This window comes from Trachypithecus francoisi, unplaced genomic scaffold (assembly GCF_009764315.1).
Source record: "Trachypithecus francoisi isolate TF-2019V2 unplaced genomic scaffold, Tfra_2.0 Lachesis_group10, whole genome shotgun sequence".
Classification (NCBI taxonomy): domain Eukaryota; kingdom Metazoa; phylum Chordata; class Mammalia; order Primates; family Cercopithecidae; genus Trachypithecus; species Trachypithecus francoisi.
Genome location: NW_022681455.1, coordinates 4,951,728 through 4,975,538, shown reverse-complemented (window position 1 = coordinate 4,975,538; position 23,811 = coordinate 4,951,728). Strand labels below are relative to the sequence as shown.

Sequence of the window (23,811 nt, the reverse complement as noted above, 5' to 3'; positions counted from 1 at the left end):
AGATTGTGCCACTGCACTCCAGCCTGGGTGACAGAGCAAGACTCTGTTAAAAAAAAAAAATGACGCTGCCCAAACCAAACCAGTAGAAGGAATTCAATTTAGGTTCTCACTCAAGGAGGTTATGTACTATTATAATGAGCTGTTATTATGTTACAGATGAGGAAACTGAGGGTTAAAACATTTAATAACTTACCTATTAAGTGTTCCTTAACTGCCAAATGTCAGGTCCTACTAATTCTAATATCTATGATCTCAACTAGTACTGTGCTCTTTTGTCATGGGATGGTTTCCTGGGGGTGGCAGGATGCAGGGAAGACTCGAGGACAGTATGTCATGACTATTAGTTGACCTAGGTAAGAAGCTTGTGCTCCCAGTAGTTGGGTGCTCTGAGGATAGGATATTAATTTGACAGTGCATTCAGAGTCAAATGGAGAGCCCATCCTCAGCTCTCAATTTGGGTGGTGGTAGGGGGCTCATGTTATCTCTGCAGCTTCTCACTCCAGTAGTATAGCTGCTCTTGGGACCAGGGATGGAGGTGAATGTTGTCCTGACAAATACCAGGTCTGTCTCACAGTGGTCATGCCCATGAGACCTTTACAACCTCACTCTGCTCATCCTTCCACTGCCATCCCCCTTCCCAATCTTCCTCTGCAGTGGCTCCTCCCAAATATTTCTTACACTGTAATTAAAGCCCTCTTTGCTCTCAAGGTTATCCCAACTTCCTCCCTGAAAGTCTACTCGATCTTCTGGCTCTCCATGAGTGCATTGACTCCCTTGCAGCCCTCTGGAGCAAGTCCTGCTAATTCTTCCACTTTTATTTCCAAGTCCCACAAGCTCAGAAGAACGATTGGCTTTCTTTCCCTTCCCATTGCCCCATTCAACCCATTATTTACCTTCCTTTATGCAATTGCTCTCCTCACTTTAGGTACATACTATTTGGCTACGCCTACCCTCCTGTGAGCTGCTATATGCCTCCATGGATCGTTGTACACATGGGGCTCTGAAGCAAGAAGCAATGAAGTAAAGTAGGGATCTGTGATGGGCAGCATAGAATGCATTAATGGAAACACAAGGGCTGGGCACGTTGGCTCACACCTGTAAACCCAGCTCTTTGGGAGGCTGAGGCAGTAGGATCACTTCAGCCCAGGAGTTTAAGACCAGCCTGGGCAACATAGTTCAAGACCAGCCTGGGCAACATAGTTCAAGACCAGCCTGGGCAACCCTGTTTCTACAAAAAATAAGAAAATGACCTGGGCATGGTGCCAAGCACCTGTAGTCCCAGCTACTTGAAAGGTTGAGGTGGGAGGATCACTTGAGTCCAGGAATTCAAGGCTTTAGTGAAATCCAGCCTGGGCTGGATCACATCACTGCAGTCCAGCCTGGGCAACAGAGAGGGAGCCTCCAAACACACACACACACACACACACACACACCCCACAAAGTGTCAAAGCCTGTCTTTAATGTAATGTTGCCATTCTGCTGAAGCCAAGATAGCGTGAAAAGAAGATTTATCACATGGAAAAGTTCCTACAGAATCATCGAAATTTGTCACTAAAATTTTAATCTATCATCTATATTCAATACAAATCTTAGAATATGGATGCTCAGAACTTTAACAGAATATGAACTATGTTAGTAGACATTGAGCCTAAGAGAGATTAAGCTTATCCAAGACCGTTCTATGACCCAGAATTTACTGAACACATACACTGTAGAAAACTATTGAAGGAGATTGATGCTGTCTGATTTTTAAATCGTCTTCCAACTTTAATGGTGACCTCAATGTGGAGGAAGCACACCTGGGAACACTTCCTCATAACCCCCACCCAGGGCACAGAGCTATTCAGCAGGACTCCTGTCCACCCAGAACTCTTTTTACTTTGTGATATTTTATGCTATTTTAACAAGGTAACAAGCATGTATGTATTAGTACTAATAGTGTATTGGTGTTCATAGTCCAAATACAACTTGAATTGCTTTTTGATATTTTTTGTCAAATTGTTGGTTTTTTGACTATGTCACTCCCACCAAGACAGGGTCATATGAACACCCAGATTTATATTAGTTACATTTTAAGGCTTATTGTATGAGATTTTAGATCTAAGATATGGTGTTCAGCTGTATCTTCGATTAAAATAATAACTGTGGGCCGATAAAAGAATGCATTATCACTGTCATATTATTGGATTTATACAGCTCTGAAGTCAAGAGGGTCCTATACAAACCAGAAAGACAGAGGAATATGAGGAGAACTCATCAGGATGGAAATCACAATTTTAAGGCAGATACATGTTTTTGGAAGATCAACCTTATACAACATGGAGTTCCTGAAACTGAGGAGGTCTAAAAGTAGGGTGACCAACCATCCTGGTTTGACAAAGACTGATAGATATTTCCTGGGGTGCAGGACCTCCAGTGCTAAGACTGGGGAAATTTCAGAAAATTCCCTGATAATGGAAATCTAAAGTATACTCAGAAATATGTTGATCATCTTATCTAAAAGATGGTGACAGATTGTGGTAGCTAGTCTCTAAAGACAGTTCCCCAATAAATTATACCTTCCTGAATTTGTGACTTTGTGTAATCCTATCCCCTTGAATCTGGGTTGACCTGTGGCTTTTTTTTTTTTGACACAGGGTTTCACTTTGTCACCCAGACTGGAGTGCAGTGGCATCATCATGGCTCACTGAAATCTCAACTTCCCTGGGCTCAGGAGATTCTCCCACCGCAGGCTCCCAAGTAGCTGAGACCACAGAGATGTGCCACTATGCCCGGCTAATTTTTGTATTTTTTTGTAGAGACGGGGTTTCACCATGTTGCCCGGGCTGGTCTCAAATTCTTAGGCTCAAGTGATCCACCCATCTTGACCTCCCAAAGTGTTGGCATTACAGATGTGTGCTACCATGCCCCAAGTGTGGCTTATTTTTGACCAACAGAATATGATGGAAACCATCTTGATGTGAAATCCAAGACTAGGTCATTAGAAACCTCACAGCTTCCACCTGGGTGTCTTGGCATATTTACTCTGAGGGAAGCCAGCTGCCATCTAAGGTCAACTACTTTAAAATCACCAAGCTCAGACTAACCATATGGGGAGCCTGTGTGGACAGAACGCGATGCCTGTGCAGCCGCCAGCTGTCCCAGCTGTCCCAGCTGAAGCACCAGATGTGTTAGTAAAGAAGCCATGTGGGACGTCCAGCCTTCAGAAGACGGCAGCCCTGCGAGAGACTCCAAGTGCAAATCACCCAGCTGAATCCAGTCAGTCCACACAATTATGATTTTAAAAAAATAGTGGAATATCTGAATCCCAGCACTTCGGGAGGCCGAGGTGGGCAGATCACGAGGTTAGGAGATCGAGACCATCCTGGCTAACACAGTGAAACCCCGTCTCTACTAAAAATACAAAAAAAATTTAACCAGGCATGGTGGTGGCGCCTGTAGTCCCAGCTACTCGGGAGGCTGAGGCAGGAGAATGGTGTGAACCCGGGAGGCGGAGCTGCAGTGAGCAGAGATGGCGCCACCGCACTCCAGCCTGGGCGACAGAGTGAGACTCTGTCTCAAAAAAAAAAAAAAAAAAAGTGGAATATTATTTTAAGCCACTAATTTTTTCCTTAAAACAGCTGTGGTAAGCTCATGCTGAAGGTCTACTTCCCTACCTACGCACTGGAGACTTCTTCCTTACTTCTGTGCCTCAGGGAATGTGCCTGGGCTCTGGGCAGAGTGCCCTGCGCTCATGCAGGTAGACGTTCCCGCTTCCCACTGCAGCCCACTAAGCAGCACGATGTCCTGCTCTTTTAGTTATGCAGGCACCACAAGCTCAAAGCGGCAGCAGAAAAATACTGACAATAGAGGTAAGGCTGTTCTGGATAATTCAGTTCATAATGCTCGCTTTGGAGGATTTCATTTCTCCATGTTAAATACACTCTGTTTTGAGATACCTCTTTTCAGCAGGAAAATCCTGCCATCATCATTTCCCATTTGAGTTCCATGAGCTTCTACCTAGAGCCAAAATGGAAATGGAATTTTACAATGAAAGAAGCAGACGGGGAAAAGAATCTGCCATCTTCTTAACAAGCCAGTAACAGGCACCGAAAATCTGAGAGCTGCCAATGACAAGCATGTTCATGCTCAGCACAGCTGCTCTTTTACAAATCGTGGTAACATAAACAACATAAAATCACCATCAACCATTTCCAGAACGTTTTCATCTTCCCAAGCTGAAAGTCTGTACCCTTTTAACAATAACTGCCCTTTCCTCTCTCCCCGAGTCCCTGGCCACCCTAGTCTACTTTCTATCTCTGTGAGTTTGATTATCTTTGGTACTCTATAAAGTGGAATCACACAGCATTTGTCCTTTTGTGCCTGGCTTACTTCACTTAGCATAGTGTCCTCAAGGTCCATCCATGTTGCAGCATGTGGCGAGACTTCCTTCCTTTTTAAGGCTGAATCGTATTTCATTATATGGATGGACCACATTTTGGTTCTCCACTCATCTGTTGTTGGACATCGGGTTGCTTCCAGCTGTTGGCTATTGTGAATAATGCTGCTACGAGCATGAAATGTGCAAATGTCTCTTCAAGACCCTGCTTTCATTTCAAGCCACTGAATGTTGAGGTGGTTTGTTACATAGCAATAGACAACCAGATGTTGAGTCACGATTAGAGCGTGCCACCAACATGGTACAAGGATGATGATGACTGAAGGAGAGAAGTGTGTTGTCCATGTGAGTGCGTGGGGTCCAGCTGGAGAGATTATTAAGCAGGCTGTAGAATAGTAGCAGTTTAGAAATTGCACTCCTAACTGTGTGTCAACAAAAGACAAGATTATTCTGGATTTGCATTCAGATTGGGCAGACTGCTAGTGTTTCCTCCACCAGGATGGTCTGAGAGCCAAGCTTGGAAAATCGGAAGTGATTGGGTCATCCGGTGCAGGACAGTTTAGCACCATGAATGGCTAATCAAACTTGGATTCCATCACAAGCTAGAGGGGATACTTTTTCTTCTGTTGAAATTAATCAGGGCTAAGGAAGAAAAAGAAGAAACCATGGCTACCTTTTTGAAACAAGTCCAACAAACAGGTCAGAGAGAGGTTCCAGGCTGCACATGGGGATCTGGAAGTAAAGCAGGTGAGCCCCCCACCTCCTGAAGCTGGACCCTGCACTGGTGATGAGGATAAGAGGTTTCCCAGCTGTTTAAAAGAAAACAGTGTATCAGCCGGGCATGGTGGCTCACGCCTGTAATCCCAGCCCTTTGGGCTGGCGGATCACTTGAGGTCAGGAGTGTGAGACCAGCCTGGCCAACACAGTGAAACTGTATCTCTACTAAAAATACAAAAATTAGCCAGGCATGGTGGTGTGCACCTGTAATCCCAGCTACTCGGGAGGCCGAGGCAGGAGAATCACTTAAACCCAGGAGGCAGAGGTTGCAGTGAGCCGAGATCACGCCACCGCACTCCACCTGGGAGACAAAAGTGAAACTCCGTCTAAAAAAAACAAAAAAACCCCACAATAAACAGTGTATCAATACAAAAAATTTGAGGTATGCTAAGGCCAATGGAGAGGATAGTTCCACACAGTTACGAGGAGGAAGGTGTGCACCACACCACAGGGCCGCACAGGGAAGCAGGAGGCAGAGCGAGTGGGGGGCTGTGGACAAGTGCCTTTTTTTGGTGGTTTCTATGAGAAGAAACAGGAAGGCAAAGTAAAGAGGCTCAGGATTGACTGGTTTGCTAGTTCCAGCAGGCTCTGAGGTATAGGGGCTGTCCCTAGCTGTCTGGTACCCGACTTTGGGTGATGAGGGAAAGTGGATAGTGGCCCAGCACGTGAGAGACCAATAAAGGAGGTGGTTGGGGTGTGGGCTCTGGATCGGTTGGTTTGTATTTGAAAAGTGCACCCGGGGGAGGAGGAGGACTTCCGAGGAATGGCGGGTGGCACAGAGGAGGCGACAAGGGAGGCCTGAGGCTGAAGCAAAGCACATTGTTGGGTTTTCCAGATCAAGGAATGTTTGGTACATGCATGTAGGACAGATGTTAAAACATCGACTCTGTGGATGCCAGAAGCATGGTCAATACACTTGGCCTTGTGACGCTTTAACACCAAACTAAGGCACCTTTGCAGCGATGATGGACGAGACTTAGAAGGAAGGCCATCATTTGCCCTAAATAGTGTAGAAAATATTTTTTTATGAGAGTTAAAAGGAGGAACAAAAATCAAAGTATCAGGAGTCCTCGCAGGCCAGCCTGTATCTAAGCTTCCCATTCATATGGCATTAGCAGGGGAAATAGATTCGAAATTTCCAGGGTCTCTACCAATATCTTGGTGGATTGCAAAGTATGTTAAAAGTATGGAGAGATATATACCTCTCGAAAAAGTTGGACAAGAATATCTTGGTGTATTTCTCAGGTCATGGTGGTAAGTGCTGCAGTTATGTTGTTGAGGGTATGATCTGAGAAGTCAGTAATGTGAAGATTGGTGATATTTGTGTGTAACCAAGGGGATGGGGTGGTTGTGGTGGTAACAGTTGGGCACAGGGCAGGAGGTCCTGGTGGAAAGCTGGAGGGTGGAGTAGAAGTCACTAGGGAGTGTATGACCCTCTCCCCAGGGTCCAAAGGATTCACTGACCTGTGGCAGCTGCCTTTTGGGGAAAACAATACTCTTCGTTAATTTTAGAATGGCATTGAGAGTAGTAGCTTCTACCAGATTTTCCTTTAGGCGTGGAGGGGAGGGTGCATGTTTTGACAGAGAGCAAGGAACATACCAGGATCATAGGCCAAGCAGATAGTAAATTCAGGAAACACAATAGAGTTCCTAATTCAAAAGAAGAAAAGCAGTAAATGTCCCATGTCCATTTTGTCAGCACCTTGGGAGAGGCATTCCATGGGTGTCACTGGGGTGGAGGCTTTAGTGTCCAGGTGATGTATCTCTAATAGTGATGTCTTGGGCTAGGGTGATGTTGTCTAAGGTGATGTCATCTCCAGCTGCGAGCTTCTGAGCAATGTCATCCGGGATGTGGGTCTGAGGTGCCCTGCGCAACTGCAGAAAGGTGCATGTGATTAAGATATTGTCTGCAAAGATAGCGTGCAATGGCAAAGCTGTTGAGGTCCCTCTAGGTAGCCTAGGAAAGGTAAACTGTGACCCATTAGAGGTGAAGGCAAACTGTGCTGAAGGGTTTTTGAAGGGGGCAATGAACAGAACACAGTAGCTAAATCTGTAATAATAAAATACCAGTTATTGACTGGGTGGTGTCGATTATTTTAATAATACTGAATATTGCATAGGGGGCTTTTTTTTTTTTTTGCCAGGAACTTCCAGTTTTTATTTTTTAAACATCATTTAACAAGAAAAACAGTCAACCAAATTTTAAAAAAGTAGGTTGGATTAATTTACAATAAAATAATCAACTTAAAATATCAGCCCCTTCATTTAGGGCCAAGGAGGCCAATAGTTCCTGTTTAAACAGCAGAATTGCACTATTGTTTTTACCTATATTTGATGACACACAAAAATAAAAGTCTTACAATTTCCACTGACACCTTCCCCTCCCTCCAGAGTAGAGTTCATACAATTGCATCTTAGATCAGTACTCAGGCTTTTAAAAATCATCTTACATTTTGAAAGATAATACAACTACTGTGGTAACAAGAATACTTTTAAAACAATTCTTATAGAAAACAAATACCTTAAATAATTCTGTGGCACATTAGACTGCTCAAAGAAACAGCGAAGATGAACAATAATGTACAAGAATTATAGTCCCTTGTTTATAGAAACCATCCAAATAAAATATTTTCCCTAATTTTCCTTACTTCTTATAGTTTATTAGCAGAGATGAATTACAAGAAGCAGAATGCACCAATTTTTGGTTCTTGGCTGTAGCTGCCAGCTTAGGAATTCATGACTATAAATATCAAGCAAATATGATTATACTCACAAGTTCTGGAATGGGAGAAAAACCTCAGATATCTCTAAAGTGTTTCTCTATCCTTTCTTTCAAGTCATGACAAAAAAAATTCACAGCAGTTTAAAGGATGGTGAAAGACTGAACATGGGCCCACTAAAATAGAGATTAATTTTACGTATTACACTCCTATAGTAAAAATTGTAGTAAGTATGATATTGTATTAAGTAACATTCTACAGTAAGTTGTTGGGGCAAATACAGCATTTAACAGGTTCATTTACAGACCAGGCATAGTAGCCTTTAGACAGAACATCTTATTTTCACACTCTTGAACATGTAACCTTTAAAAAACCAAAAGAAATATGTAATTTATGACAGCTGGCCAGGCACTTAATTTGGGGAAAGAGAAGGATTCTGAGGTAAACTAGAATTATTTTTAGCAATCACAAACATAGCCTGTAAACCACATTTTACACCACACTGAAGTTATTCAGCTTTTAACTATAAGTTTGTCACTCCTTTGTGCCAAAATTCACACCTAGGCGTAACTTTATTTTTTGAGCCCAGTCTCACTCTGTCACCCAGACTGGAGGGCAGTGGCGTGATCTCCGCTCACTGCAACCTCCACCTCTTGTGTTCAAGCAATTCTCCTGCCTCAGCCTCTCAAGTAGCTGGGATTACAGGCACGGGCCACCATGCCCAGCTAATTGTAACTTCTTAAGAAGCTCTTCAAAGAACATACTCAAGTCTGAATCTTGGCCCTGCATTGGGACTCTTTATGCATGGAACCACAGCATTAAGGCTGCAGTAATCCACCATCAGGCGCCATTGATTTTTTTCTGCTTCCCAAAATTTTGACAAAATTGGATTGTCAAATGGAGAAGCAGTAAAGATAACCCTTCTATTAATTAGGGTTTACATAATCAGGTTTTTGTTGATACATAATAGGTGTACATATTTTGGGGTAATGTGATACTTTGATACATTCATATAATGTATAATAATCAAATCAGGGTAATTGGGATATCATCACCTTAAATATTTATCTTTTCTTTATGCTGAAAACATTCAAATTATTCTCAAAGTTGAAGCTGTTTTGAAACATACAATAGATTATTGTTTTCTATAGTCACTCAACTCATTGATGGCGCACTAAATCTTATTTCTTCCTTCTTCCTCTTCTTCCTCTTTTTTTTTTTTTTAGAGATGAGATCTCACTGTGTTGCCCAGGCTGGTCTTGAACTCCTGAGCTCAAGCAATCTTCCCATTTTGGCTTCCCAAAATGCTGAGATTGCAGGTATGAGTCACGATACCCAGCCTTCTTTCCTTAAAAGACATTTCTTTATCTATGTATCTATGTATGTGTGTATGTATGTATGTAGGTATGTATGTATGTATGTATCTATCTGTCTATCTATCTATCATCTTTCTGTCTATTGTTAGAGACAGGGCCTCACTCTGTCACCCAGGCTGGAGTGCACTAGCATGATCATAGCTCGCCTCAACCTCTTGAGCTCAAACGACCCTCCCACCTCAGCCTCCCAAGTAGCAGGGACTACAGGCATGCACCACCATGTTCAGCTAATTTTGTTGTACTTTTTGTAGAGATGGGGTCTCACTACGTTGCCCAGGCTGTGTAAAGCTACATTCCTTCTGAAATTGATTTTTGTGGGTAGTTTAGGATATGTTTCAAGATGTTCTTTTTGCATATGGCTAATTGATCTATCAACATTAATTTCTTAAATATATTTTTAATCACTAATCTACAGTATTTCCTTTGTCACAGATATGTGTCCACACATGTGTGGGTCTGTTTTTAGGCTCTGTTCTTTTCCATTGGTCTATTTTCTATTCTTATTTCAACATTACTCCCTTAATTCCTGTGGCTTTATATTAAGTCCTTTTATCTGTAAGTTAATTTCTTTTATTTAGTTCTTTCTTCTTAAGAATGTCTTGGCTTTTCTTGGTCCTTTTCACCTCATATAAATTTTAGATCAGATTTTCAATTTCCATATCTAAAACCCTGTGGGGAGTTTGACTTATTTAGTTTTAATTTTTAACTGGATGTCAGAATGCTCCCTTTCTGTTTCCAATTTTTATTATTATAATTATGATGTTTCATAGATGATAGCAGGATTACAAAATATCAGAAAGCAGGGACAGTATTTTATATATATTTTAATGTTAAACACATCCTGGCCGGGCGTGGTTGCTCACGCCTGTAATCCCAGCACTTTGGGAGCCCAAGGGGGGTTGATCACCTGAAGTCAGGAGTTCGAGACCAGCCTGACCAACATGGAGAAACCCCATCTCTACTAAAAATACAAAATTAGCCAGGCATGGTGGCAGGCCCCTGTAATCCCAGCTACTCCGGAGGCTGAGGGAGGAAAATCACTTGAACCCAGGAGGCAGAGGTTGTGGTGAGCCAAGATCCTGCCACTGTACTCCAGCCTGGGCTACAAGAGCGAAACTCCATCAAAAAAAAAAAAAGACGTATCCTGTGAGAAGAAACCCCTTTTAAAGTTTATAACTGGTCGTCACAATAGATTTGTTAGCAGAGCCATGCAATCAAGATTGGTGGATCAATCTGGAATTTTCTGAGAAGCTCCAAATCCTGGGAGGATTAGGAGGAATGGATGGAGCTCTTAACTGTTTCTGCAGAAACCAACTATGGGAGGGTTCACAAAACTCCCAGGAATCTATAGACATATCCCAATGAGTCCAGATTTCTCAAAAACATTTTAAAATGTATTTTAGAGGATAACCTTAAAAAATGAGATAAGCATATTCTGGATCTTTTCCATGGCCTTTAAAAAATTAAACAAGTCGTATAATATCTATGCCCAAATCATGGTAAAGAAAACCAGAGAGTGATATGTAAATTTCTTAATGTTTTTCATATCATATGTCACAGATTCAACTGAAACCTGTAAGCCTCACTTCACCTGGTGGATGGGATAGACTTACTGGATGAGGGCTTTAAAGATGTCCAGTGTTTTATGTATCAGTAAGCTCTACAATCACCTACCAGATTTTAGTAATAATTGATACTTTTTTGTTTTCTTTGAGATAGAGTTTCGCTCTTGTTGCCCAGGCTGGAGTGCAATGGTGTGATCTCGGTTCACTGCAACCTCCGTCTCCCGAGTTCAAGCGATTCTCCTGCCTCAGCTTCCCAAGTAGCTGAGCTAGAATTACAGGCATACGCCACCATGCCCGGCTAATTTTGTATTTTTAGTACAGACGGAGTTTCTCCATGTTGGTTAGGCTGGTCTCGAACTCCCGACCTCAGGTGATTCACCTGCCTCGGCCTCCCAAAGTGCTGGGATTACAGGCATAAGCCACCGCGCCTGGCCCAATAATTGATACTATTACTTTAAATACAAAGATAGGTTATTACAATAAAAATAAATATGCCCTTACAAAACCTATTTCAGTCTTACAAATTTCCCAGCATGACAAGTATTTTAATTTCATCTCATAATATACATGTTATCTTGTTATTGAATCCAGCAAGCATTCTACCAAAGCGGGTAAAAGCTGCTCAGACACTTCCCTGTACCTGTAAGTCAATCAATGTCCAAGGGTGACGTGTCCATCAGGTGGCTTCCAGGTAAATCTGACAGCTGATTCATTTTCCAACAGGAGGTCAGAAGGATCCTTCTCCTGGTGAAATGGCCCAGGAGCTCAATATCACAGGGTGCTTACATTCGCTGTTTAGGATTATAATACTATCTACATTGAAAACAGTTGGCCGGGCGCGGTGGCTCAAGCCTGTAATCCCAGCACTTTGGGAGGCCGAGACGGGCGGATCACGAGGTCAGGAGATCAAGACCATCCTGGCTAACACGGTGAAACCCCGTCTCTACTAAAAAATACAAAAAACTAGCCGGGCGAGGTGGCGGGCGCCTGTAGTCCCAGCTACTCGGGAGGCTGAGGCAGGAGAATGGCATAAACCCGGGAGGCGGAGCTTGCAGTGAGCTGAGATCCGGCCACTGCACTCCAGCCCGGGCGACAGAGCAAGACTCCGTCTCAAAAAAAAAAAAAAAAAAAGAAAACAGGGTGGGAGTTGGGGCTGGGTGAGTGGGTGTACTTACTAATTATGTAGATACTAGGGCCAAAGATGGCGAGAGACTTTGGCTGAAGACGCAGAGTATTATAAACTGTTTCAGAACATAGAAGGAGAGTTGGGTGAAGCTCAAAAATGTAAATCCATGTCCCATTTTAAATAAAGTGATATCAAAAAAATAAGATAACTAGGATATATTTAAGCAGGAGATGAAAGATCTCTACAAGCACAACAAAACACATCTGAAAAAAATCATCAATGACACGAGCAAATGGAAAAACATTGCATGCTCATGGATTTGAAGAGTCAGCGTTGTTAAAATGGCCATACTGCCCCAAGCAATCTACAGATTCAACACTATTCCTACAAAACTATCAATGTCATTTTTCACAGAATTAGAAAAAATTCTTCTAAAATTCATATTGAACCAAAAAAGAGCCCTAATAACCAAAGCAATCCTAAGCAAAAAAAAAAATAAATAAATAAATAAAGCCAGAGGCATCATACTATCTGGCTTCAAAGTATATGATAAGGCTACAGTGACCAAAACAACATGGTACTGGTACAAAAAACAGGCACATAGACCAATGGAAAGGAATAAAGAACCTAAAAATAAAGCCACACACCTACAACCATCTGATCTTAGACAAAGTTGATGAAAATAATCAATGGGGAAAGGACTTCCTATTCAATAAATGGTGCTGGGATAACTGGCTAGCCAGAAGAATGAAACTGGATCCCTGCCTATCACCATTTACAGAAATTAACTCAACGTAGATTAAAAACTTAAATGTAAGTCCTCAAACTATAAAAATCCTAGAAGAAAAGCTAGGAAATACCCTTCTCAACCTCTGCCTTGGCAAATAATTTATGGCTAAGTCCTCAAAAACAACAGCTGCAACAAAAGCAAAAATTGACAAATGGAGCCTAATTAAGCTAAAGAGTTTCTGCAAAAGAAACTATGAACAGAGTAAATGGACAAACAATAGAATGAGAGAAAATATTCACAAACTATGTATCCAACAAAGGTCTAATATCCAGAATCTGTAAGGAATTTAAATCAACTAGCAAATACCAAATAACTTCCTTTAAAAGTGGGCAAAGTACATGAACAGACACTTCTTAAAATTAGACATACAAGCAGCCAACAAAGATATGAAAAAAATGCTCATCATTATTAATTTTCAGAGAAATGCAAATCAAAATGCGATGAGATACCATCACACACCAGTCAGAATGGCTATTATTAAAAAGTCAAAAAATAACAGATGTTGGTAGGGCTGCAGAGAAAAGGGAATGCTTATGCACTGTTGGTGAGAATGTAAATTAGTTCAGCCACTGTGGAAAGCAATTTGCAGATTCCTCAAAGAATTAAAAACAAAACCACACAGCAATCCCATTACTTGGTATATACCCAAAGGAAAACAAGCCGTTCTACCAAAAAGACACATACACCTGCATGTTCATCACAGCACTATTCACAACAGCAAAGACATGGAATCAACCTAGGTGCCCATCAGTGGTGAACTGGATAAAGAAAATGCAGTACATACATGCCATGGAATACTACACAGCCATAAAAAAGAACGAAATCATGTCCTTGGCAACACCATGCATGCAGCTGCTGGCCATTATCCTAAGTGAATTAATGCAGGAACAGAATACCAAATACCACATATTCTCACTTATAAGTCGAAGCTAACCGTTAGGTACCCATGGACATAAAGATGGGAACAGTGAACACTGGGGACTCCTAGATGGGGAAGACAGGGAAGGGGCAAGGGTTGAAAAACTACCTAATGGGTACTGTGCCAGCATGCTACCTGGGTGATGGATTCAGACATACCCCAAACCTCAGCCTCATGCAATTTGTAACAACTCTGCACATGTACCCCCCGAATCTAAAGTAAAAGTTGAAAGTAACTGAAGTGACACTAATATTGTTCAGGCACAGGCTGGGGTTTGCCTTTTGGGCTCAGTATCCTTTGGGTTTGAGGAATGATGTGGGCATCATGGTTGATCCTGATCGGAGCAGCGATGCTCTGGAAGCAAGGTCTTCCCCTGGGAATCTAGGCCATTGAAGGTTCTAGGCTGTGAGCAGGAAGATGTTAAGTTATATTTTCCACGCTTTCCAGAAATCTGCTGCTGAGCCTCCGCTGCCTGCAACATCCCCTCTCTGATGCTGAGAGTAACCGTACAGAGGAGAGCCCCATTCAGGGTGCATACTTCGGGGATTTTAATGGGACCGTTCTTTTGTTTGTTTTTGATTTTTATTTTTTGAGACAGGGTCTTGCTGTGTCCCCCAGGCTGGAGTACAGTGACCATATAGCTCACTGCAACCTCAAACTCCTGGGCTCAAGGGATCCTTCTGCCCCAGCCTCCCAAGTAGTTGGGACTGCAGGTACACATCACCATGCCTAGCTCGTTTTTAACGTTTTTGTAGAAGTGGGGTCTCCCTTTGTTGCCAAGGCTGGTCTCGAACTCCTGAGCTTAGGCAATCCTCCCGGCTTGGCCTCCCTAAAGTGCTGTGATTACAGGCATGAGCCACTGCACCGGCCTAAAGGGACGGTTGTAAAGGAACTGCTTTGTGAGCAGTGATGAATCTGCTGCCAAAAAAGTAAATCAGAGCTGGAAGTAGGTCAGGGTCTTCATGCCCTTCAGGGGCCAGATGGACACCGGCTGAGGCAGCTATGAGTCTTCTGTGGTGGAAACTGGGTTGTAGAGCTGAGGTTTCATCGCACAGCACTGGGTTTATGAGATCTATCCAGTAGGGAAGATATCAGCTGTCAACTGCCAGTTATTTTTTGAGAGTTTTGGGTTTTCTTTTCTTTTTAGTCAGGGAAAATGAGAGTCAGAGAGAAGGAAAAGGAAGCAACCAATTAGTGGCCTCAAGACTATTAATAATCACAAATCTCAGTCAGCACGATTCTGACTCACAGCTTGCTTAAAGTTAAATTGCCGTTTTCAATGTTCAAATTGCGAATTTGGTGGCATAAGGTTGTTCCTTCATACTGTAATTGGAAAACTTTGGGGCAGGACTGTAGGACTTACTTTTGACCCTCATTCCACCCCTTACCCTGCTCTTCATTGTTCTAAAAAATGGGGAAACAGATTGATTGAATACATACTATTTAAGTTTCATGAAAGCAGGAATATGTTTGTCCTGGTCACTATTGTATTCCCAGCACTTAGAACAGTGCCTGGAATATAGTTGCTTCTCAATAAATATTAATTGAGTAAATGCTATCTTACACATTACCTTGCTTTGAAATTCTAAGACAAAACAATACTAATAGCTTTTAAGTAATGGTGGCTTCTGGTAAGCTTCATACCAATTTCCCTTGTAATGTTACATATTTATTTTTAAGCAACAACTCATTTATTTAGATTAATGAAAACAAATGAAAACAAATACTGTATTGTGGGCCCACCTTTTCAGTGTTCCAGTGATATCAGGCAATCTTAAATTTTAACCATAAGGCTGGGCGCGGTGGCTCAAGCCTGTAATCCCAGCACTTTGGGAGGCCGAGACGGGCGGATCACGAGGTCAGCAGATCGAGACCATCCTGGTTAACCCAGTGAAACCCCGTCTCTACTAAAAAATACAAAAAACTAGCAGGGCGAGGTGGCGGCGCCTGTAGTCCCAGCTACTCGGGAGGCTGAGGCAGGAAAATGGCGTAAACCCGGGAGGCGGAGCTTGCAGTGAGCTGAGATCCGGCCACTGCACTCCAGCCTGGGCGACAGAGCGAGACTCCGCCTCAAAAAAAAAAAAAAAATTTTTAACCATAAGTAATTCTGATAAAAGAAACATATGTAAACATCCCATAAACCAAGTGTGGCTGTTCATCCAGACTTTGCAGGCTTAACCCAAATATTTGAGGCAGGTTAAAAAATATACAATCTAAAGAGACAAGACTTCTCAATACGGGAGCAGTGACGTGCTTCCGAGACCTAGATACAGGGGGCTTTTGAAGGGCGCCCTCCTAGGAAGGACCTCCTAACTTCTCAGTTTCTGCCTCTGTTGACTCAGGAAGGAGCTCCCAGTGGTGTGACTTGAGCGTGTCCCGTGCCCACAGGTCTCCTGAGAAAGTAGACCGTGTCTTCTCACTGTCCAGGCCCAAGGAGAAGGTGTTGAACTGAAGGGAAGCTCATTTAGAGGGAGGCCTTTATCTCAGGAGAGAAACCGATGTAAATTCTCAGTCCAGCAGGAAGGAGAGTGACTCTCTGAAGCAATCGGATGCTTTCTTTGCAGAGGGATTTGAATTTGCAACTGTAGAGACCATCAGCACTCGCTAGTCTGGACGGAAGCAGATGGCAGGCAGAGAAAGCTGTGGTAGAAGTAACGAGTCAGGACAGACCATGGCCAAGCAGGGCTGAGCGGCCAGGGCTCTGTGACAGCAGCCCCAGCTCCCGGAGCAGCAAATGCCAGCTCAGCGGAGGCAGCTGGTGTTGCCTCTCAGAGCTGCTGTTGAAACCGTGTGCGGGCTGCCTGTGAATGACCTTCCTTTCAGGCTCTAGCAGCCTGCTGAGGCTCTCTGTTCTTTCCTTCCTGTCTCCTTGGCTAACCTGGAAGGGCCTAATTAACACACGTGTAAATTAAGACCTCCTCTGGCTCAATATTCTAGAATTACACTGAGAAAGCTCATTAATTCAGACCACTTCTTCCACATTTTTAATTATTCGATTTGGATTAAACTGGAGTTTATTTTGCTCAACAAAATTTTATTATAGATAGCTCAAATTAAAAAGGGAGGGGCAGAGGAATTACTTAAAATATTTAAGGGAACATGCTCTTAATTTAACATGTTAATTTTAAACTATTTATTAAAAATTCATGACACAAGGAACTTCAGTTAGGTAAAATGAATAGAATTGTTAAGCTTTGTGCTTTTTTTCAGCGAATATTTATTGTCCTTTCTTTGGGCCAGGCTCTATGCTAAATTCCAGAACACAACATCAAATTAAGTAAATAGGCATGATACTGTAGTTTAATTTAAAAATAAAAGTGCAACATAAGAAATATCTTGAAGTATTGTTTTTCACTGCCATCCCAAACATGTCTATATGTATACACATATACTAATATACATACATACGTATGTGGGGGGGAGAAAGGAAGGAAGGAAGGAAGGAAAGTAAAGGAAGGAAAGGAAGGAAGAAAGGAAAGAAAAGGAAGGAAGGAAAAGAAGGAAAGAAGGAAGGAAGGAAGGAAAGGAAGGAAGGGAAGGGAAGGAAGGGAAGGAAGGAAGGAGGGAGGGAAGGAAGGAAGGAGGGAAGGAAAGGGAAAGGAAGGGAGGGGAAGGAAGGAAGGAAGGAAGGAAGGAAGAAGGAAGGAAGGAAAGGAAGGAAGGGAAGAAAGGGAAGGGAAGGAAGGAAGGGAGGGAGGGAAGGAGGGAAAGGAAAAAGAAGGGAAGGAAGGAAGGGAAGGAAGGAAGGAAGGGAAAGAAGGAAGGAAGGAAGGAAAGAGGGAGGGAGGGAAGTAAGGAAGGAGGGAAGAAAAGGGAAGGGAAGGGAAGGGAGGGGAGGGAAGGAAGGAAGGAAGGAAAAAAGGAAGGAAAAGGGAAGGAAGGAAGGAGGAAAGGAAGGAAAAGGGAAGGAAGGAAAAGAAGGAAAGAAGGAAGGAGGAAAGAAAGGAAGGAAGGGAAGGAAAGAAAGGAAGAAAGGAAGGAGGGAAGGAAAGGGAAAGGAAGGGAGGGGAAGGAAGGAAGGAAGGAAGGAAGGAAGGAAGGAAGGAAAGAAAAGGAAGGAAGGAAAGGAAGGAAGGGAAGGAAGGAAGGAAATGAAGGGAAGGGAAGGAAGGAAGGGAGGAGGGAAGAAAGAGCCTTGCCTTGAAGCAGCTGGTGGGGGAGGTGCAGGAGTGTGCGCTGATCTCACTGCTGTGATGCGCACTGAGCCAGAGGTGTGTGCAGGGCGTGTCACCTGGCGCTGAAGAGATTCTCAGCCGCCCTAGGGGAGGGTCCCGAGAGACTTCTTGGGCATCGCTGGGGCTGAGGCTTAACGGAAGGATGTGGGTGACTAGACGGAGAGGAGAGGGCACCCCAGGAAAAGCAACTTCAGGCAACTACAGAGAGTTCAATGGGACTGGAGCCCCCGGGGTAAGGATAGTGGGAGGCGCAGCCGATTCTTGCGATTCGAGGTAGTTATGTTCTACCAACATGCCTCAAACCCTGAACTAGCAATTACTGAGCTATTTCTCCTGGGGAAAGCATGGGTTGGGTTCTGTGAACCTCTGGTTACAACATTGTTATCAGCTGAAACACTATTTGTGTTACATAGGCTTGTTTACCAATAAACCTGTGGAACACGCAGCTCTCCTCAGCACTGAGAACCTGCCCTTCCACATAACCCTTTTCCTGTACAGCACTCAGAGGGTGTTTTCACAACTCTCCCGCAGCCTCCTGATCTGCAGAACCCGCCTCGCCTGCAGGTTTAACCTTTTTCACATTGTATCACCTTCTGGAACATGGGAACCAGTCAGCGCTAGCTGAGAAGGACTTAACATTTTCCTGACTGTAAACTTCTTTGGCTTTCAGACTCACAATAGTGTTGCTACCACGCTTTTTGAAAAAAAAAATCATTTATTGTCAGTCTTTGCATTTCTATAAAGGAATACCTAGGCTGGGTAATTTATAAAGAAAAGTTTATTTGGCTCTTGGTTCTGCAGGCTGTACAGGAAGCATGGTGCCAGCATCTGCTTCTGCTAGAGGGTTCAGGCTGCTTCCGCTCATGGCAGAAGGCACAGGGGAGCCGGTGAGTCACATGGCGAGAGAGGAAGCAAGAAAGAGAGGAAGAGATGCCAGGCTCTTTTTAACAATCAGTTCTCATGGAAATTCAGAAGAGCGAGAACTCATTCATTACTGCAAAGATGACTCCAAGCCATTTGTGAGGGACCAGACTCCATGACCCAAACACCACCCACCAGGCCCCACCTCCCACACCGGGGGTCGCATTTCAACATGAGATTTGAATGGGACAAACATCCAAACTGTATCAGACATCATCTCACGAATCCACACATTCAGCTGCTTTTCTTTCTTTTCTGTAGTTTCACAACCTACTATAGAAGCACTTTCCAGAGGGGCCTGCAGAAGTGAATTTCCTCTTCCATGGCCTCGATGTACCTGGCTGTTGATTCAGTAACACTGAACTTACTGCCAACAGCACTGCAACTCACGCCGAAGGCAGCCCATGCAACTCACGCCGAAGGCAGCCCATGCAGCACACGTATTGTCTCCACAGGTACATCGCAGCCTCCTGCACTCAGAGACAGTAGACAGCACTTCAGCACCGTGCCTGGGAGCATTTTAAACAGCAAAATCACCAAAAAAGTACAGAAATGCAAAAGCATGGCCCTGGATAGACAGCAGGAAGGACCACTTGTTTATAGCGTGAGAGCTGGGACAAGAAGGCAGAGGGGTCACCTGACTTCGCCTCAGCTGGGAACAGGTGCCTTGCACTACTCAGATATTTCCCCTGCTCTGTACAAGCCTGCGAATCACTGTGAAGCCACAAGTATTGATTTGGTTTACATATACGTTTTAGTGAAGAGGTGAATTTGCAAGTACGGAATCCAGAAATAATGAGATCGGACTGTAAGGCTGGAGACGAAGACAGAGAGGCTGCTGCCAAGTGAAGGGCTGGCTCTTGTCCCAGAAGCTGTAGACTGCCACTGGAGTGTTTTAAGCAAGGGAGTGGCTTGATCTGTGTTGTAGGAACAGCACCTTTTCTCAACTTAAAGTGTGGCTTGAAGAGAGGAAGATGGGAGACTGGTTAGGAGATGATTGTATCCAGGCGAGGATGAGGGTGGGTGAACCGAGCCAGGGGTAGAGTCCTTGGAGGAGCGGATCTGAGAGCCCTGTGAGTCTTGGGTCCTGACAACTAGGTGGCGGTGAGTGGTGAGGGGGAGGCATTGAGGACAGCGCCCGGGTCCCCGGCTGGGGCACATGCTGGGGTGTAGGGCAGTGGTCAAGGGCCCTAGCCTTGGAGTCAGACACCCCTGATTTTAAATCCAGTCTCCACCACTGGAGGGCTGTATGGCTTAGACATGCTCCTCCACTTCCCTAAGCCTAGTTGTTTCATCTCTAGTATAAAGATTCCATGTGGCAGGAAGAACACACCCCCTGGAGTTATTCCGAGATTGAAATGAGTGCTGGTGCTTTTCACCTGAACAAGGAAAACGGGGAGAGAAGCAGTATGTGCGGTGGGAGGGACAAGGAGAGGAGTCTGTCTGGGCGTGGGGAGTTGGACCTGCCGTGGACACCCATGGACAAATACCCTGAGGCCGTGTGATGTTTCCCAGGGCCATGGGGGTGGGGGGAGTGGGAAGCTGGGGTGGAGACACAGACTCGGGCATTGCCAGCAGGTAGGAGGCTGCTACCACCATGAAGAGCGGGCAGTGCCTGGATCAGAGGCCGGGGTAAAGCCTGCGGAATTCCCACATTTTGGAAGAGGCAGGGAAGGAGGACTAGGAAGAGCAGCAGGATGAGGAAGAGGAGGAAAAGCAGGACGGTGTGGAGGGACGGGAGGCGGGGAGGAGGAGTTCCAGGAGGGAGTGGCCGAGGTGACTGTTCTGAAAGCATGGACTGGAAGCCACAGCGGATTTGGGCTGCAAAGAACCCGGGAGATCTTTTAGCCTCCTCTTTTAGTCTCCATCCCCGTCCGGATGAAGACAGCGAGATTCAAAAGTAAAGTCAGTTGCACTGTGACTTCACAGCAGGATACCTAACTCCTAATTCATAATAAAACTACAGACATTCTCAGTTCAAAATTCTTCCTGCTCAGTCACACTGGACTTTCTCCCAATGTGACAAAATTATTGAGATTTTATTGACTTACTGAACAGCTATGGTCTTTGCCATGCACTAAGACACTGTGTAGTCAAACTGCGCCTCTGAAATCTATTTTTATTGTACATTTAACAAATTTTGCTGTAAACAATAAGTTTAAAAACAATAGTCATAACTCATTAAACTGTATCTTTTAATTTCAATACATGTTATTATAGCTCAATGAAGCTCAGTTTTAAAAAACAGTGAATAAAAAGTTGAGCTTTTAAAACTAAAAGGTAATTATTTGCTAATGTGTATACAGAGATCCAAGAAATAGAAATATAGGACTATTTGGAACTTGCTCCTTCTTACAGCCTTGAGGGAACCGCTTATCCCTTATTACGTCTTGGTTTCCCTCAATGAAACCAGAAAATATTATCTTGCAAGACTGCTCATAGTTAATTAATATGTATGAAATTATTGAATCTAAATATTAAGTACTTGATGATATTGTATGGTAAATATTATCTAACTGCATTTATAAATACTAGCATTTTTACAGCCTAGTTGTAATCACAAAGTATAGGCCGTTTAAAATGTGCACAAATATATGCGTATATATTTTTTCCTATGAAAGTAGGAAAAGAAAGTCGAAATTATGCAAGAACAAAGTAGGAAAATACGCCTTTTATATAAGATTGAGTGTTTCCATTGATCAATATAATTTTTTAAATGTGATGATTCTGTTTTCACTTAATTGGTTATGTCATTTGCACTCTACCTACCTGAGATATTAATAAAATTGCACATGATGTAAACAGCAGGAAACAAAAAGAACTGCTGGCCTTATTCGTAGTTAATAAAGAGAACCAGATGATGAAATTGTCTGAAAATAAGACATTTTGTTTATTCAAAAGTTACTTCTGCTCCAGGGATCCAAGTAATAGAGCTTTGTATTTTTGGAGGAAATGATACCATAAATCAAGGTATCACAGCCTCAGCACTACTGAGGTTTGGGGCAGCTGGATAACTCTGTTGTGGGGGCTGTCTTGTGGGCGGTGGGATGTTTAGCAGCATCCCTGGCCTCTGCCCACTAGATGCCAGTAGCACCCCTCCCTCATTTGTCACAACCAAATGTCCCCAGGGGACAAAACTGCCCCCAGTTTAGAAACACTCCTATAAGTAGCATGTTGATGCTGGAGGGGGTGTACTTTTACATGTACTGGGGACAGGCCCATAGGTTTGGCAGTAAGTCCTGGGATTCCAAACTGGCCTTTCCCAGCAGCTGGGCTGATGCGACAGCCTTCAGTTGCTTGGGCCTCCGCTGGGCTGATGCGACAGCCTTCAGTTGCTTGGGCTCCAGGCAGAAAGTGCAAGTGCAATAGGGGCTGTTTGCATGCTGCCTTGGCAGAGTTGCGGTGACAGGCACATCTCATGTGCTCACAGACACTGCCAGGCCCTCTCAGAGCTCATGACTTGCCTCCCCTTTCCCTGCAGTTAGGGAGCCTTTTGTCTTGCCCTCAATTCTCCAAAATAACCCAAAAGGTTTCCTTTATCTTAACTCTGTTATAAACATGTTGACATTTCGCCAAACAAAAACCTGGTGAAATATATTCTGAATTTTCTACTTTCCTACGTAAAAACTTAAAAACAACAGGCTGAAGGAAAGAATGTGTAGAGAAGATACAGGAACTGGCGTCACAACGCTGGGGGAGACCACAGAGCTGAGCGGCTCTTGGCCACGCGGCATTCGGTCCCAGTGCTCAGTCATCGTGTGTCCCGCCTGGCTCCCATGTTGGATGGCACAGACAGAAGAGCTCCGTCATTACAGGAACTTCCACCAGATGGCGCTGTCTCCAGGGACATCTAGGGCACAGGCCTTACTTTATAGGGGAGTAACGAAGTCCCAGAGATATTTATTTATGTTCACCCTGCTGAAGAGAAACAATGAGCTCAGGACAGAACCAAGACTGGAAACCAGCCCAGTGAACCCCACGCTGTGATCTCTCCTGCACACAACTGCCTTGTGGCAGGTCCACACCTGGAGTGCCACATGGGGTTTTGGCCATTGTAGCCTAAGAACGAGGGTCAGATAGGTAATTAAGAGAATGGACCAACTCTAAATAAAAATTTAGTCCAGTTCAGTAACCATGTCTCGCATACCTGCCATGTACCAGAACTTGGTCTGGTTATGAAGTTGAAAACAAACAAACAAACAAACAAAAACCAACGAGATCCCTGTCCTAGTACGGCACACAGACTGGGAGGCACTCACTTTTAAACCCTCATAGCCATCCATCGCAAAGATAAAGACGAGCCCAGGGCCCAGCCTAGGGTGCGGAAGGTGGGGAAGGCACGCTTGCTAGAGGAGATAGCATCCCTGTAAAGAAGGCAAGAAAGGAGCTGGGATGGAGGGAGCTGCAGAGCCCAGGACACAGGGGAGCAGACAGGAGGGTGGCCTGGTGACTCCCCTGACTGTGGCTTCGTTCCATTCACCAGGCTCTGCCCGGCCACCCCATGTAGAGGTCCCTCCTCAGGGCAGCATGTTCAGGGCACCATCCGCACACAGGTTCCCTTCCCATCTTGTGGCCCCGCTTCTCATCCTCCACACCCGCCTTGCTCATTGATGCCGCGCTCCACACAGGCTTATGCTTCTGGGGCCTGAGAACCAGCCTCCACTCTTCTCTCTCACACTCTATATCTAACCTGTTGGCACACTTTATTCCTTTTTTTCTATAAGTTCTAGAAACTGCTTCATCCATCCCCACGACTATCTTTGTCCCAGTTCCCATCATCTTTTTCCCCTCTCTTCTTTTTACTTTTTTTTCTTTTTAAGAGATAGGATCTTGCTCTGTTGTCCAGGCTGGAGTGCAGTGGTGTGATCATAGCTCATTGCAGCCTTGAACTCCTGGGCTCAAGAAATCCTCCCGCTTCAGCCTCCTGACTAGCTGGGACTACAGGCATGCTCCACCACGCCCAGCTATTTTTTAAATTTGTTGTAGAGGTGGGGTCTGTGTTGGTCTGACTGATTTTTGAACTCCTGGCCTCAAATAATCCTACTGCTTTGGCCTCCCAAAGCA

General features: G+C 44.1%; 1 protein-coding gene across 1 annotated transcript; it reads right to left on the bottom strand.

Annotated features, from left to right (window-relative positions):
* Positions 1-6,019: 6,019 nt before the first annotated feature.
* Positions 6,020-23,493, bottom strand: LOC117088293. Its single transcript, XM_033219475.1, has 2 exons — positions 23,228-23,493; positions 6,020-7,112 (listed from the first exon to the last, which is right to left on the bottom strand). Exons 1-2 carry the CDS (start codon positions 23,491-23,493, stop codon positions 6,899-6,901), a joined length of 480 nt encoding a protein of 159 aa, XP_033075366.1. The 3' UTR covers positions 6,020-6,898.
* Positions 23,494-23,811: the final 318 nt, after the last annotated feature.

Excerpts from the sequence above, each read along its gene's own strand:
- LOC117088293 (XM_033219475.1), bottom strand. The coding sequence starts at position 23,493 with ATGGATGAAGCAGTTTCTAGAACTTATAGAAAAAAAGGAATAAAGTGT. Across the intron at positions 7,113-23,227 it reads GGGTGGCCGGGCAGAGCCTG|GCTACCTAGAGGGACCTCAA; the intron begins GTGAATGGAACG and ends TACCTTTCCTAG.